The following is a 16,531-nucleotide window of genomic DNA, read 5'->3' as shown; positions in this document are numbered from 1 at the left end:
TGGGTTGCTTTGGCTGTATGTTTTGGGTCATTGTCCATCTGTATCATGAAACGCCGCCCAATCAATTTGACTGCATTTAGCTGGATCTGAGCAGACAGTATGATCTGAACACCTCAGAATTCATTCAGCTGCTTCTGTCCTGTGTCACATCATCAATGAACACTAGTGTCCCAGTGCCACTGGCAGCCATGCACGCCCAAGCCATCACACTGCCTCCACCGTGTTTTACACATGATGTGGTATGCTTTGGATAATGAGCTGTTCCACGCCTTCTCCATACTTTTTTCTTGCCATCATTCTGGTAGAGATTGATCTTGGTTTCATCTGTCCAAAGAATGCTTTTCCAGAACTGTGCTGGCTTTTTAAGATGTTCTTTAGCAACGTCCAATCTAGTCTTTCTATTCTTGAGGCTTATGAGTGGCTTGCACCTTGCAGTGCACCCTTTGTATTTACTTTCATGCAGTCTTCTCTTTATGGTAGACTTGGATATCGATACGCCTACCCCCTGGAGAGTGTTGTTCACTTTGTTGGCTGTTGTGAAGGGGTTTCTCTTCACCATGGAAATGATTCTGCGATCATCCACCACTGTTGTCTTTCGTGGATGTCCAGGGGCCTCATGTATAAACGGTGCGTATGCACAGAAATGTTGCATACTCCCGTTTCCACGCTCAAATCGCGACGTATAAAACCTAAACTTGGTGTTAAGCCACGCACATTTCCACAGTAACTCATACCTTAGCGTACGCAATTTCTCCGCTCGGTTTTGCAGACTGGCGGCACCCAGCGTCAAAGCAGTGCTACTGTTTCTGCGTGGTCACCTTTGCTTTCTTAGCTCCACATTCCTGACGCGGCTTTATAAATACACTGAAACTAACTGCATATTGTTTATTAGTGTAATGCATCTGATTGTAATTAACCTGCAGCAATATAATGGTCCAGGGAATAGCCATAGTATTCCAAATACCATAACTGCTTTAGCGTTGTAACTCTCACTGCATCTTCTTCTTCTTTCAGCTGCTCCCGTTAGGTGTTGCCACAGCAGATCATCTTTTTCCATATTACTCTCACTGTACCACTCAGAGTATTTATATCACTGTATCTGAGTGAGGAATCACAGCAGCAGCTGATCGGAAAGAGAAATATTGGTATACAGCATGAAGCAGACGCTGCCTGAGCCACGGCAAAACGCTCTAGAGACTTCCCAGTACGGACTTCGCGGTTTAGAAAAGGTTTCATCCCAAGAACTATAAATGCACTCAATCAGTCCATCAAGTGCTCCTTGTAGAACTGTTTACTTATAAGTAAAATTACCTCACTGTAAACTTGCACTACAGTTATAATATTGCACAACCTGCGCCACTTTATAAAGCACCTATTTACATATGATGACGGTATTCATTTTTAAGATGAAATGCAGCAAAATATGTTGATTATGTTATACAGATAAAACTTTAACTTCTTTTAAATAATCTGTATTGTTAATAATTAAACATGTGAGGACACGGTGCCGCAGCGCTAGCTAGTTCAGGGATTGTTCCTGCATTGCGTTGTATTCTTGCTGGTGCTGACGCGACACTGGAATGTTAGACGGATAGAATAATTAAACATGTACTATGAAGATATTTCAATGTTCCTTAAAAGTTTTGAAGAATCAGCGTTTTAAGCTTACAGATGGCTTCACGTCTATATAGCTGATTGTGTGGCGATTGGGTTTTTGGAGAAAGAAAAGTAAGGACAGGAATTGGAGGTTAGTACGTCTGAAAGAGACAGTACTTCTGTAGTAAATTATTTCATCGAAGGTCGCACATGGAGCAGCAAGCCTCTTGCGTGAGACATGAACAATCACTGCGCCACCGTGTTCCCATGTTTAATAACATGCTTTCATTCCTATCATCATGAAAAAGATATCATGTATACATCTCAGTATTTTAATTATTCAGAGAGCTGTAATATCACGAATGTAATGGATTATGTGTCCTGTCGGAGAAAGAGAAAGCCCGTTTAAGAAGCAGGAAGTGATTCATACACAGAGCACATACAAGATCAAATACAGAACAAAGCATTTAATGTGCCACTTTAGTTACAATGGGATTTGAGAAACTAGTAAATTAAACGATTTTAACATGAAGTTTATGATGTTCTACTTTAAGGGCAAAATAAACTACGTGATTAAAGTGGAAATTTCGAGATTAAAGTTGACATTTCGTGCTTTTTTCCCCACTGTGTGCCTATTTTTTTGTCTGTACCCTAATAAGCTTTCATATGACACTCAGACGGTGGGCTACGACTCGCCTTTTCACGGCGACTTTGATATGTGATTTCTTTTTTATTTTGGGCACTATGTGACTTTGTGAACTTGAGCCTTCGAGTTTCTCCGACACTCTGTCACTCGATCAACTTCCTTTTGTTGATTATACCACTGTTTAAACCAACAAATAGTACGTTTTTCCTTTGCCTCCACTTGGTATTCGCTGAAATTCTTATATTTCCCCCCGTGCTTTTCCCATTGTCTTTTCACAGAAGGCTATTTATATTGATTTGCATATTCAAAGAGGCGTAATTCTGGGAGGAGTTGGGGCGGGACAGAAGGCGCGTGCACGTACGTTACTTTTCACACTGATCGGGATTTATGTAGTGGAAGAACGTGAAAGTTTGCGTACGTACAGATTCTTGCATCTGGATTTTTCTGTGCGTACACACATTCCCGCTTTTGTGCTTACGCCATGTTATAGTGTGAGTTCTACGCACGGTGTTATACATGAGGCCCCAGGTCTTTTTGCGTTGCTGAGTTCACCAGTGCTTGCTTTCTTTCTCAGGATGTACCAAACTGTAGATTTTGCCACTCGTAATATTGTAGCAATTTCTCGGATGGGTTTTTTCTGTTTTCGCAGCTTAAGGATGTCTTCTTTCACCTGCATGGAGAGCTCCTTTGACCACATGTTGTCTGTTCACAGCAAAATCTTCCACATGCAAGCACCACACCTCAAATCAACTCCAGGCCTTTTATCTGCTTAATTGATAATGACATAACAATGGACTTGCCCACACCTGCCCATGTAATAGCCTTTGAGTCAATTGTCCAATTACTTTTGAGCCCCAGAAATGAAGGGATTGTGTTAAAAAAATGCTTTAGTTGCCTCACATTTTTATGCAATCGTTTTGTTCACCCCACTGAATTAAAACTGAAAGTCTGCACTTCAACTGCATCTGAGTTGTTTCATTTAAAATTCATTGTGGTAATGTACAGAACCAAAATTAGAAAAAAGTTGTCTCTGTCCAAATATTTATGGACCTAACTGTATATATATTTATATGTATATTATATATATATATATATATATATATATATATATATATATATATATATATATATATATATATATATATATAATAGAAAATCATTGGAATTTGCATACAGAGTAGGAGAAGTATACAGGAAGAGTCTTGGTGGAGTAAAGTACTTATTAACTGTTTCTTTCTTGTGAAAATGTTGACTATCTATCTATCTATCTATCTATCTATCTATCTATCTATCTATCTATCTATCTATCTATCTATCTATCTATCTATCTATCTATCTATCTATCTATCTATCTATCTATCTATCTATCTATCTATCTATCTATCTATCTATCTATCTATCTAACATTCTTCTAGTCACTACCTTGGCAATCTGAACAAGACATACTTCTGGTAGAATTAAACAAATACATGGAATGGCTGGCGGCCCTCGAGGAGAGGTTTAGGAAGCAAAACTGCACTGTTCTAGCCTCTCAGCTATTGTCAACAGGTTTTTGAAAATGCAAAAAATGTATCTTATTCTGTATTGTATCAGATGTGTTGAATTGTATCAAATATGTACATTAAAGCCAACATTACTCTTTTTGTTATACACTCATGCATTCTGGACTTGAGACTATTAATATGGTGCACAGATTCAGATTCAGAATGGTGGCTTTTATTTCTGGTATTTTTCTGCCTTAACAATTTCAGTTATTGTCAGTTTATCAATTTTATCCTCAGTAAGTATTTCAATATATATTTCATCAATAGGCTGCCATGTGTTTCTTATTTGACAACAGTTTCACAATGTATTGATTGTTTAGAGAAGTGCTAATTTATAATATAGTCTTATAGGGTCATTATTATTATGTGTACAGAGTCCAGTGAAATTCTTACTTGGCATTTGCTACTCAACAGGCAACACGTCACCAATGTCCAGTGCTATAACCATGTTGGGTTTAGACTTTAGAGCAGCGTTTCTCAGCCTTTAAGTATTTGCGACCCGAGTTTTCATAACAGTTTTAATCGCGCCCCCCTAACGTTTTTTTGAAACCCTAATAAAATTTATTCCTATATTTTTTGCTGCCGATACACCGCTACAAGTTTAAAATTTCCCTACGAATATGGCAACATTCGCGCCCCCTTTTTTGTTACTTCAGGTTTGTTATCCCACAGTTTGAGAACAGCTGCTTTAGAGTGTCTTTGGAGTCAACACTAAAGTGGTTCAGGGCACACTGAAACAAACACACACTCTCTCACACTCACTAAGGACCAGATTAAAGTAAATAACTATAAAACAGGCACATCTTAAGAAGTAATAATAATAATACTAAAACTTAGAGAAAGACAATGCATACATTGAAAGAAAGAAAGAAAGAAAGAAAGAAAGAAAGAAAGAAAGAAAGAGAAAGAAAGAAAGAAAGAAAGAATTGAATTGAATTTTAAATTGAACTTTATTAATCGATGCTCAGCAAATCACTTACAATTTCAAAAGTAAAGCAAACAAAGAAAACACCAACTCACCCCAAAAAGAATACAATACTTAATTCATATGCCAAATATAAATTCATTATCTTTATGTTTACAAATTACATCATGAACACACCATTTTTCCTTCAAAGAATTCAAATTTGCAGTCAATCTGTAGAATGTATATTCCAAATACACTCTGGCTTTTACAAATCCATGAAATACTCTTATCATGTCACGTTATTTATTTGACTTCACTTATTCTTTTCTGGATTTATAAATGACCAGCTTAACCTGTCCAATGAGGAAATTACTAATCTGACATTCATCTCAATAAATACACAATCATTAAAAGGCAAGTTAAGAACACTAAAAACAAGAGGTAAGAACATTTAAAAGAGGCTGAAGTCTAAAACAGAAGAGAAAACAGTGAAAAATGGTCTCTCTCCCTCCACCGAAAGGACATTTGTCCGTGACTGAAGGATCAAGCAGTGAGACATAGGAATTAACAGTGATGATGCCATGTAGCACATACCATTGCAAATCGCCAGTTCTTTTGTTCAGTGGTGGTCTATATAAGTTCTACCAAGCTGGCCCCGGTGTCACTGCCCCTCCAAGTCTGCTCTGCCAGGGTGTCTCTGGTGTTGTGCTTATTGGTTCCAGGTAATGTGCCAGCACACATAGTCTGTAGAGCTCTTTCCCCACAGCACTTTCTAATGAAGTCTCTCTATGCTTTAGATGGCATACATATATGACTTCAGTATCCTCAGGTTCCAAACTAGCTGGTACCACAGTCCCTACAGGAAAGCCTTCACTGGACACACTGGTGAATCTCTTCTGAGTAAGAGACTTTGCTTCAGCTGGCAGGGTGGCATGGATCCTTTGCAGCAGCTGGTTAGCCTGCCTCAGTGAGTGAAGTCTCAACACCTCCGCCATCTTCTCAGTACTGTACCAGCAGTGCCTTTCCATATCTATTAAGTGGTGGACCTGGATTATTTTAGAGTTCATTAATAATTGGACTCTTACAGGCTATGTGACTTTGAGGTCCAGGACTGGGTATTCTAGAGCCCAAAAAATATGGGCAGAGCTCCAGTCAACACGATACTCAAGGAGAGTCCAAGCTCTGAGTAGCCTGCTATAGAAAGGCAGAAGGAGAAGTTGAAAGAAAGAATCTGAATTTACATTTTGAATTGAACTTTATTAATTGATAATCAACAAATCAGTTACAATATAATAAGTAAACAAAACAAAACCCCAACTCACCCCAAAAAGAAAACAATACTTAATTCATATGTCAAATAAGAAAAATCTACTTATTATCTTCAAATTCACAAATTACCTCATGAACACACCATTTTCCGAAAGAAAGAAAGAAAGAAAGAAAGAAAGAAAGAAAGAAAGAAAGAAAGAAAGAAAGAAAGAAAGAAATGCAATTAATCTGTGAGCTTATTTAGACTTTGGTTTAGTTTGTCAGATAAAAATAACTAACATTAAAAGTATTCATTTAAAAAATGTATTAGCTGTATTTTGAATAATACTTCTTAGAAATGACATTAAATCAAAGAAGATAAGAATTTTCAGGATGTCCCTTAAAATCGTGTCTCGTTGCTTTATATTAATATTAGTTTTTTTACTGACAAATCTGCTTGATCAGTAAGATAGATAGATAGATAGATAGATAGATAGATAGATAGATAGATAGATAGATAGATAGATAGATAGATAGATAGATAGATAGATAGATAGATAGATAGATAGATAGATAGATAGATAGATAGATAACATAATACCTTTAACAAAACAAAACAAGCAAACAAAAAAGACTGAACTAAAAAATGCAATGATTCACATTTTTAAAATCGTGGAGTAAGTCGTGGACTTTTGGACTAAAAGTTATCCCGGTTAATCTCACGTACAGTTGCTCGTTTCTGAGTACGCACCCGTCCCGAGTTTGAGGATGCTAGCGCATTACACTTTCTCTCAACATTTTTCTTGAAAGGACGCATTTCGCTACGGTCGGCAGTGGAGGGCGCTGTTGCCACGCGTTTGCTACTCTCGTGCCTCAAGTAACTGCATGAAACAAAGCAGAGTAGTGTGTGCCTCGCGTGCTTTCGATTCATCTTGTTCTGTCAGGTGTATCTGCGCCTGTCCTTCAGCCTTCTTGTAAAACAAAGATGATCTCCTGCGGAGCTCTACTAATAAGCTCCATCCCTGCCGCACACGTCTTATTCCCCGAACAACACTTTGTAGCGTAAAGGAAGAAAGAAACACATTAGCATGTTAGAAACGAGACGGTCTTTATAATCTTGATAACCTCAGGCGTGTCCTGGTAAGTTGCCCGTTTTCAAGATGGTTTGCCAAATCTTCCCCTGAATCAGTGGAAAAGCATTTGTTTACCGTGGAAATGAGAATACTTTTTTCCCCTTCTACTTTTTGTTTTTGAGATGGATCATTTTTTTTGCGCAATAGTTTGTGATATTTAAGTCACAATGTAATGCAATATGTAATCAGTATACCAACGTCTATTTTATTTCAATAAAATACATTCTCACATTCTATACAGAAATCGACGAAAAATATTTAACCTATTAACCAAAGACTGACTATTTCTTCTATAGGTGAAGTAGAAGTAAGCACCCAATGGCTTTTTTAAAAGTTACGAGGTGCGCAGGGTGGGTGTAAAATATAACAATGGGATTTTCAGATAGATAGATAGATAGATAGATAGATAGATAGATAGATAGATAGATAGATAGATAGATAGATAGATAGACGTTCTTAGCAGTTTGTGAGCCCTACGCGGTTCAGAAATGTGCAGGCCCCGGACGGTGGGGGTGGGGGGTGGGGTGGGGGGGCGTATCACCCCCCCCCCCCCCCCAAAGCTCAGGAAGGTGTTCTAATAAAATGTCCGGAAAAGGTCTTAGATGACCGGTAGGCCTACATGTACACTTGTGTGTATGCAGAGTGGTAAAATATTGATTTTGTTCTGGATCTGGTAAAGACCGGTAATATAAGGATATTTCATGATTTTATGGAGATCTGTCTGAATGAATCTGAAACAAATCTCTAAAATTAACGTTTGCTATAGTGCATTTGGCAAAGTTACGACGGCGTGATAATATTATTAGGGATTTAGGTGAAGATTGCAATTTGGATAATAAATTACCATTGCTAATAAGAATAAGAGATGCACTGAACTGAATATCCTGGGACTGGCACAGACGGCTGCAGTGCCAAGGGTATGACAGGGGCCCCATGCCCACAGCCCGACAACAAAAAAAAAAATTCTAAGTCCGGGCCTGGCCCGGGCCCCCCTCACAGTTGGGGCCCTATGCGGATGCGTAGTTCGCGTATGCCTAAGAACGTCCCTAGATAGATAGATAGATAGATAGATAGATAGATAGATAGATAGATAGATAGATAGATAGATAGATAGATAGATAGATAGATAGATAGATCCTGACAGTGCTGTCTATCTATTGATGGGTATAAAATAGAATTTTTAGCTGAGACAGAAGCCCCCTCTACAGGACGCTCCTGTCTTGCTTTAATACTGATTTTTATGATGTTCCATATGCAATGTACTGCATTTGTTCCACATCCATTCTCGTCCAGTTGCAGATAACTCATCTTCATCTAAATTTAAATGCATTGTTTCTGAGTATAAAAAAGCTGTGAGAGGACAGGGGGAATGTTGAAAGAATGAGATTAAAATACAAGTAATATTTACCGCTGGGGCCAGATAACAAGGTGAAATGTTTGTGGTGCGAACATGAAGCTGCAGTATGGCCGCTTCACCTCGGGGCCTCAGAGACATGCTTTCCAATGATTTATTTTCTTTGCTGTAATTGTGTGATGAAAAGTGGCTGCCACTGTTTCTGATGGCTGCCACATGCCTTCTGAAATGTGAAAAAAGCCTTCTTTTTAACTGCCTCGACAAAAATAAAATTATTTTCTGAACAGAATTATAAATAGTTACATGGTGAATTCTCCACAGGAAATGGTTGTGTATTTAGTTGGTAAACCAGAGATTTACTTTTTTTTAATGATCCCCATGATATCTTCCTCTGTTGGTAGGTCCTGTGATCCATTACATGAAGGCCTCATTCTTATCATGAACTGCTTTGTTTATCCCTTTTTGGCTCTTGGCTTCAGCAATTGTTCTTTTAAAAGCACTGAAAATTGCTGTTATATTCTCCAGTATTTCATTTCCAAGTTAGTCGTCAGTTCTATGAAGGAATAGTTACACCCTTCATCTTTGCATAGATAAAGGCTTCCTTCCTCCTCTGCTCTCCTTGCTCACTTCTCATGAAGACCTCACCATCATTAACCCTCTCTCTGTCCATTGTTAGATGAACCACTTGCAGACATCACCAGCCATTCTCCATCCCGTGCTGATGGAAGGCTCTTTTGTCTTTACCGTCCTGTCTTGATTTTCTACTGATTAGCCCTCACTGCCATCATCATCTCATTGTGATTCACTTCAAGATGAAGCTCAGCCCTTGACTTGTCGGCTGGTTTTGAACTTCAGCTTCTCCCAAGTGTCTTAGCTTTCCTGGACTCTTCTTGTCTGTTATTTTTTAAAATTTCTTATTTTATTTGTAATGATTTCCTGCAACATCTTTTAGTCTGCAGACATATTTGGTGGTACAACATGTAATGACACTCAATATACAGAATACTATTTTTAAATTAACCATAAATAAGCATGGTAACACATAGTAGTGTCACTGCTCACCTCACTCATGAGAATGAATTCTTTATTAAAGTAAAGCTCAAGTAAAACTACTGTGGCATTAATTGTGAGTGTCTAATGCGACCAACATCCTTGAAAAAATCTCATGTTACTTATGTCGAATAGTTTACAAGCCAAGTCATATAGTGGTATGTTCACAACTGCAAAATTTTGTTAAATAAGTACCCTCAGAAAAGAAAAGTAGTCCACAAAGTAGTCCCATTCACTCAGGATTCCACTTTTGAATTGTAGACAGGACTCTTGACCAGTAAATGTGGAGAGGTGGGTCTTTAATTCAAAAACAGTATCCTGTTTGTGGACTACTTTCATTTTTCCAAAGGAATTTATTTAACAATATTTTACCAAAAAATGCAAGTGTTTTGCACAATTGGATGGCGTGACCATTTGCAACACAAGTAATGTGCGATTTCCTCATAGATGTTTTGGATATTGTTTGCTGTTGTCCAGTATTGGTCCCGGTAAGATCCCATTCTTTCAGAGATCTTGTTATCTCTGTTCTCCATGAAAACATGAGAGTAAAATTTTATTCTTGGCCTTCAGTACAAACTATATGGGGTAAGTAACATATAAGAAATATCATTTTGGCATGGGTTATTCCTCTGATAGATGTGTAGTGCATATACAATCAATCAATTAATCAATCAATCAGTCAGTCAATAATAATAATAATAATACATTTTATTTATATAGCACCTTTCCCATGCTCAATCAGTCATTCAAGTCTTTGTTTAATGTAAGGTGCTTTTAACATCATCTCCATATTCTACTGAACAATACAAGCAAAATAATAATAATAACTCTAGTTTTGAAAGGTGTTTATCTGTACATAGTGGAAAATCAATGATTTTCCTTTGCCATAAATGAATATAAACTGTGGAGCTAATTGCATTGCAATTTAGCATTAAAATATGACTCACAGTTCCTAATAAAAAATAATTTGGCTTCCAAGTTGTTATATTCACATGCACAGCTTTTTAAAGTCATTAAGTAGTAACAACTCTGAGTGTTCCAAGTGCACATCTTGTCAATGATTTTCTCAGACTTCCACTTTTTAAATTATTTTTTTTCAATAACGACTAAAAATAAATTGGATACGTATGTGACTTGGATATACAGTATATAATGAAGTGGTTAAAATATGATTGTGGGCCTCTTTGGATGTGCAGAGAAGACAGTATTAAAAAGAAAATTAAATCCAGAACTAGGTGATTTTCTTAATGGGAGCAATGTGTTGTGTATAGCAACAGGAAATGTGTGAAGTAGTATACTTGGTATGAAAATTAATAATCATAAACTTTACAGAAAAATGTGCTCTGTTTTTATGAGGGTAATAATCATAAAATATAAACAAAAACGATGTCCTTATTATCACATGCGCGACAATATCATAAGCTCCAATGATGGCAACAGGCAGTTTTTTTTTTCTCTCGAAGCGATCGATAGCAGGTTGCTGGCTTTTTCGAGGGACCATCGTGCAATCGTGTTGAGGGTTTTTTTTTTTCTGTCCCAGCGTTCAGATTTGCCGCACATGACTTTGTCGAACAGGCGCTCCTGATCCGCGTTTTAGGAATACTCCAGTCCGGGGTTAGTCAATGAATGTACGGAACAGACTCGCCTCTTTCAAAAAATAAAGACAGAGAGAGAGAGCGGGCGAGCGAGCGAGAGAGAGAGAGAGAGAGAGAGGCAAAGGTGGCTGCGTGACTGAAACGGATTCTCGGGGTCAGACAGGGAGAGAAGCTGCTGGGGACATCTCTCACCGTGCATCCCGAAAGAAACGTTGGTGCAGCGTGACGAGAGCAGGCTCTATCCCAAAACTTAACTTAGACCATTGGTACCTCGTTCTGTATCTCGCATCTGAGGAGCTTGATGCGTACCGCGTGAATAAAAGTGTCTCATGTTGGGGGCGCCTCTAAGGATGACAAGAGAGTCTTCTGCAAACGCGTGGGGAAGCGCTCAACTTTCGTCGACTCCAGTGTCTTAGTTTGTAACTGCTCAAGATAACGAAAACCAAATCAGATTAGACAGAAAATCCAGGATTCCCACGCTCACACATGCGCGCCGCTGCAGGACCGTAGCGCAGCGCTCACCTTTAAATGAATATGGGCTTTCTGTTGGGGGAACATCCGACGAGATTGGGAAACTTGTGAGTGACCGGTATCGGGGACCAACGTCCACCCCAATCTGGAAGGCGGTGGCGACGCCGCCAAACTTTTCTGTTTTAGCACTTCAACAGTAGTTTTCGCTGACCCTGACACATGAGCGATCTTGGATGTTGACTATCAGACGTTTATACTTGCAATCGGCTTCAGTTTTTGTCTGTTTGTTTGGGTTGAAACATGGCTTTCAGAAACGATTTTGGTGGATTGTTAATGCTTCTACTGCTCGCATTGGATGTTTCGGTGACTTCTGGGACCAACCTGGAGCCAATCTACTGGAATTCTTTAAATAAAAGGTTAGTACAATGGGGAAATATTAAAGTGAATTTAGATATCGCATTTGTCAGATTTTTTTCTTCATCAAATGGCCCTAACTTAAAATAAGCAACAAGTTTCAGACACCGGACTGCATGATATAACACCAAATAAAATGCGGATAGCGAATACGTGTTAATGCAACTTTTGCTGGATCTCAGTGTTCACCAGAGATGGACAATTTCTCAATGTGTAACGTAATATGGAGGAGAGCTGCTGATTTTTGTTTAAAACAAGTAAGACATTTAAAGGCGGCAGTCGCTTGTTAAGAATCGAAACTGGAAAACTGACTAAGCTTATTGCTTAATGATAGATAGATAGATAGATAGATAGATAGATAGATAGATAGATAGATAGATAGATAGATAGATAGATAGATAGATAGATAGATAGATACTGAATAAAGAATTTTGGTACCCAAGGCACAAACAATTTTGCAAGATAAATCTTTTGAGCGGCGTGTTTAAGATTACTGATCTAATTTTCCTGTTAAAAGTTTGTGGTGTTGTACTCTGATAATTAATACAAAAGTAGCAGTGTAACTAGGACGTACGCTTTCTTAAATATTGCGCGCATTGCTTGCTGGCGTTCCTTCATTTCCATTCCTTCATGGTCTATATATATTATGTATGTTCGATATTAAAAACGAAGACACGCAAAGTCTTAAAAAAATCGTATTTGTAGACCTCACTCTGCGTCCATTGGCACAGCCTTGTCAAATGTATGCCTTGTGGGCTTTTACGTAGAGTGTCATTGTTTGTATGACTCTATTTGCCATAAGATTTCTGTCATAAGTTTTTTTTTTTTTTTTGTCGAGGAGGAAGAGCGGTTGATGGATTCTCTGGCTGTCCGAGTTTACATTCGTGTAGTCTTATCTTGGACCTGTATGTCGGATTATTAAATTATGACTTTGTTATCTATCTATCTATCTATCTATCTATCTATCTATCTATCTATCTATCTATCTATCTATCTATCTATTAGTTTGTTTTCATTCGTTATGAATCCAGTAGAAAAAATCAAAATGTAAATGTAAAATATGTGGAAAAATTGTGAAATATTCGTATTTAAAATCTAAAGAAAATCATACAAAACGCCCAGTACATGAGCTTATATGAAGGATGCCTGCACATGTGTCGTGTTCGTAGTATTTTGAAAACGAGAAGGAATCTTGGCATATTGTAAAATGTGATCTGAAAACTTATTATTTTGTCATTTTGTTTCCGCCATCCTTAATCGTACAATCATTACAAGCAGTCAGTTAGTATTAAAAACGATTTTACAGTATTAAAAACATGGAGCTGAGAAGAAAGCCGATTTTATACTGCACCCAACAGGCCGTCGTGGGGGTGCGTGCAGTTCGTCCGTAATGTGCGTTCTTCGTGTGTTAGCCGGTTGGCAGCAGTGGCACGAGTTCTCGAAAGTGTGGTGCCACTTGTGCTCGGCGAACATGGCGTATTGTCTACTCACCTTATCGTTTTGAATACACGATTCCGCTGGCTTTAAACCCCCAAATAAACTCCCCAAAAGTATCACATGACTTAGTCGTGTAAAAACCTCGAAAACCTCAACAATGTTTGTAAAACGAGCTCGTCGAGACTAAATTGTGGTGGCGATGTAACACTTCATGAGACAGTAATTAACACTTGGTGGTGATAATTGAACGGCGTGTTTGTAAATAATGTACTTATCGCTAAAGTCGAGTCTATTCTTTCTTTCTTCCATTTTTTTCACTACGGTGCTTTGTGCTGGAACAGCGTGGCTTAGCAGACGCGGCACTTGGCATCGACTCCGCGAGTAATCTGTCAGCTCCTTTGTGCTAATGCAGAGTGTCAAGGGAACGCGTGCACCGCTTTGACGCAGAACATCGCGCAGATACGAGCGAAGCATGCATGTCGGGCATTTTACCTCAAAACACAGTACCATTTGAAACACTGGATACGGCAAGGCATATTTTCTAAAGTTATAAAATGATCTACCCTCATTTACAGGAAGTACACAAAAACACGCTAGCGTAAGTTAACAGATAATTGTGAAAACCTCATAAACTGCTCAAGGGCGTAAGAAATCATGTGATGGTTAGAACTATTGACAAAAAAAAGTTTGCACATCTATGTTTTACGAGAAATGCTTTATTTGTGTTTCATTAATAACAATTGACGCCTCTAAAGCTGGCCCTGTATAAGTAAGAGTGCCCTTCAGTGGACTGGCATCCTTTCCAGGGTTGGTAGACTTGGTCTCCTCGGACTCCTGAACTGGATTGGGGGAACTGGAAATTAATGTGTGGATGGATGGATGGATGGATTAGAGATCCGAACGCTCTGGTTCATCCCTTGTATTAATTTACTGTCATCAAAATATATTTAACCATTGGAATGATTAAAGTAGATCGCTTCTCGTCATCTTTAGGAATAAGATCAAGTGCAGTAAGTTTAAAGTAGAAGAATAATTAGAGAAAAGTACAAACTTTATTGAAATATTGGCGCCAAGTGTTTGTAACCATGTAATCTTATTTTTTCTTAATTTACGAGTACGATTAAAAAAATCACCCTCCGCCTTTCAGTAGCTGAAACCCCGGAAAGGCCCGTGATGGTAGAGAGGCAGCTCACCGGTGGGCTTTTTGTGATGTTCTATTTTTTTTTATCAGTATTATTATTATTTATTTTTTTTAAGTGCAACTAATTCAGTCTTGAACACGTGTCACACAGAGAGAAGCAACCGTGGCAAAGTTTTTAACGCCGGCGGTGAAACTCGTAAGCGCAGCAAAAACAAAAGTGCGCAAAAGAACGAGTCACATGGCTTTGAAATGGGGGCTCTGTTAAAGATTAGCTGATAATATTATAAACATACTCTTCTCAATAAAGTAGGAGGGATTAGCACACATTTCAAAAGCTGCGTGGGTGGGCAATTCATTATGCACATGATTGAAATGTGGCATTGATTTCTTAATATGATTTCATCCTAAGCGCGTAACCTTTGACAATGTTAGACAAACATGTACCCACTTGGAAGCAGAGAATGCGATTAATGTGGGAGCATTTTTTTTTTCTTTTTGGAAAACGTGTTAAAAAAAATTAGTAAATAACTCCCTGGCCAATCGAGATACAAATTGGCGAGACAGGGGTGTCAAGGTTTTTAATATAAAATAACATAAACAAGCCTACACAGTTTATTTAATTGTTTATAGGAACTTGAGAATTTCAAGCATTTTTTTCAGAATGAAGTTATTTTTTATCAAGGGCTACAAGTTACAATTTAAAACTTAAAACTGTTAGCGCACGCGTACACGTTCAGGTTTTTTTCTCCATTACAGTTTATTAATGAACCCTACAGCCTTTATTGTGTCTTCGAAAAACGCTGAGATGGTAGTTTCTGAAATAATTGCACCTTGATCTTCGGATCTGGAACCCGAACTCCCAAAAGGCTTTGAAATCTGTGAAGAGTTGCGGAGCTGTCGGCCTCGAAGCAGGTCACGCCGACATGCACACAGGATTCCCTCCATTCTGACACGACTAGCTTCTGCTTCTTTGTGCTAACGCCACTTTCGTGAGATCTACTTTTCAAATTGAAAAGTGCGCGCTAATGAAAAGCTAGTTTGTTTTAAGAGTTGTCCTTATTCTAGTGGCAGCTTGTAATACAGAATATTTATGTTGTCACAGAGACCGCAAGACTCCACTCGGAACGCCCTTTATTTTCCAGCACACGGACTCTGCAATGTCTGGTAGCAGATGTTTTTGCACTTCCCAGGGAGAATCTGTTGTTAATTTAGCGGTTTGGTTTATTGTCTTTTTTTCTTTTCTTCGGCTACTATTTTTTTCATTGTCCTGCAGCGGAAACACATGTAGACTGCTTCGGGTAAAGCAGACGGTTACTGGGATATGCATCGTTTAATGAATGGATTCCTCTTGGTGAAGTTTATCATTGCGATCTGTAGACCGGTTTAAAATAATACATACGGCATTTTCAAATGAGTCGAACAACAGTTAAAAAGAAGCGATATGGCCTCGTCATATACTTCAGTGTTCTGCTTTGAATAAAAGAAGTACTAATATTCATCTTTTCCTACATTTATATTTTCACATAACTTTTGCGTACGTGTTCCTCGGTTTAAAGAAATATCGGAAAACTTCCAAAATAATTTTGAGTTAAGAGCACAGCGTTGTGGCATAGTTTTAAATGTTATTATACTTTTACTTGGGGAGACCCTCTTCCAAACTCTACCCCAGAATATAACTCGGATTACAAATTGGTAGGTGGCGTTATGCGTAGCGCCTTGCATTCTGTAATAAAGACATTAAGGCGTGAATCAAACCGGTCACTCCAAACATGTTTTCTTCGCAATTTGTGTTTGATGATGGACCTAATCATGCATTTCTGCTGAAGATCTTCTGCTTGACAGGTTTATGGTATTGCTTTGTAATCACATTACTCCTACTGTGTGAACTCGCCAATTGAGCTCGTTAGATCAACAGAGTAAGTAAACACCCACGGCTTCGTGTCCCGAGCCCAGCCTTTCTGCGTCAGTGTCGCCCGTAATTGGGTGCGAGGCCCA

The 16,531-nt window shown here is 38.4% G+C and overlaps 1 protein-coding gene across 2 annotated transcripts in view; it reads left to right on the top strand.

The window, feature by feature from the left end:
- The first annotated feature begins 11,168 nt into the window (after positions 1-11,168).
- The window catches only part of efnb3b (ephrin-B3b), a 401,429-nt gene continuing 396,066 nt past the window's right edge, over positions 11,169-16,531 (top strand). For both annotated transcript variants that reach the window (XM_028798188.2, XM_028798186.2), the window contains exon 1: positions 11,169-11,960. In XM_028798188.2, the coding sequence (XP_028654021.1) occupies positions 11,845-11,960 (116 nt within the window). In that variant the 5' untranslated portion in view covers positions 11,169-11,844. The remainder of the gene's footprint in view (positions 11,961-16,531) is intronic.

The sequence above is a fragment of the Erpetoichthys calabaricus genome, chromosome 3, assembly GCF_900747795.2.
Source record: "Erpetoichthys calabaricus chromosome 3, fErpCal1.3, whole genome shotgun sequence".
NCBI lineage: Eukaryota > Metazoa > Chordata > Cladistia > Polypteriformes > Polypteridae > Erpetoichthys > Erpetoichthys calabaricus.
The sequence above is the reverse complement of the archived record's forward strand: the minus strand, read 5'-3'. Positions and strand labels throughout refer to the sequence as shown.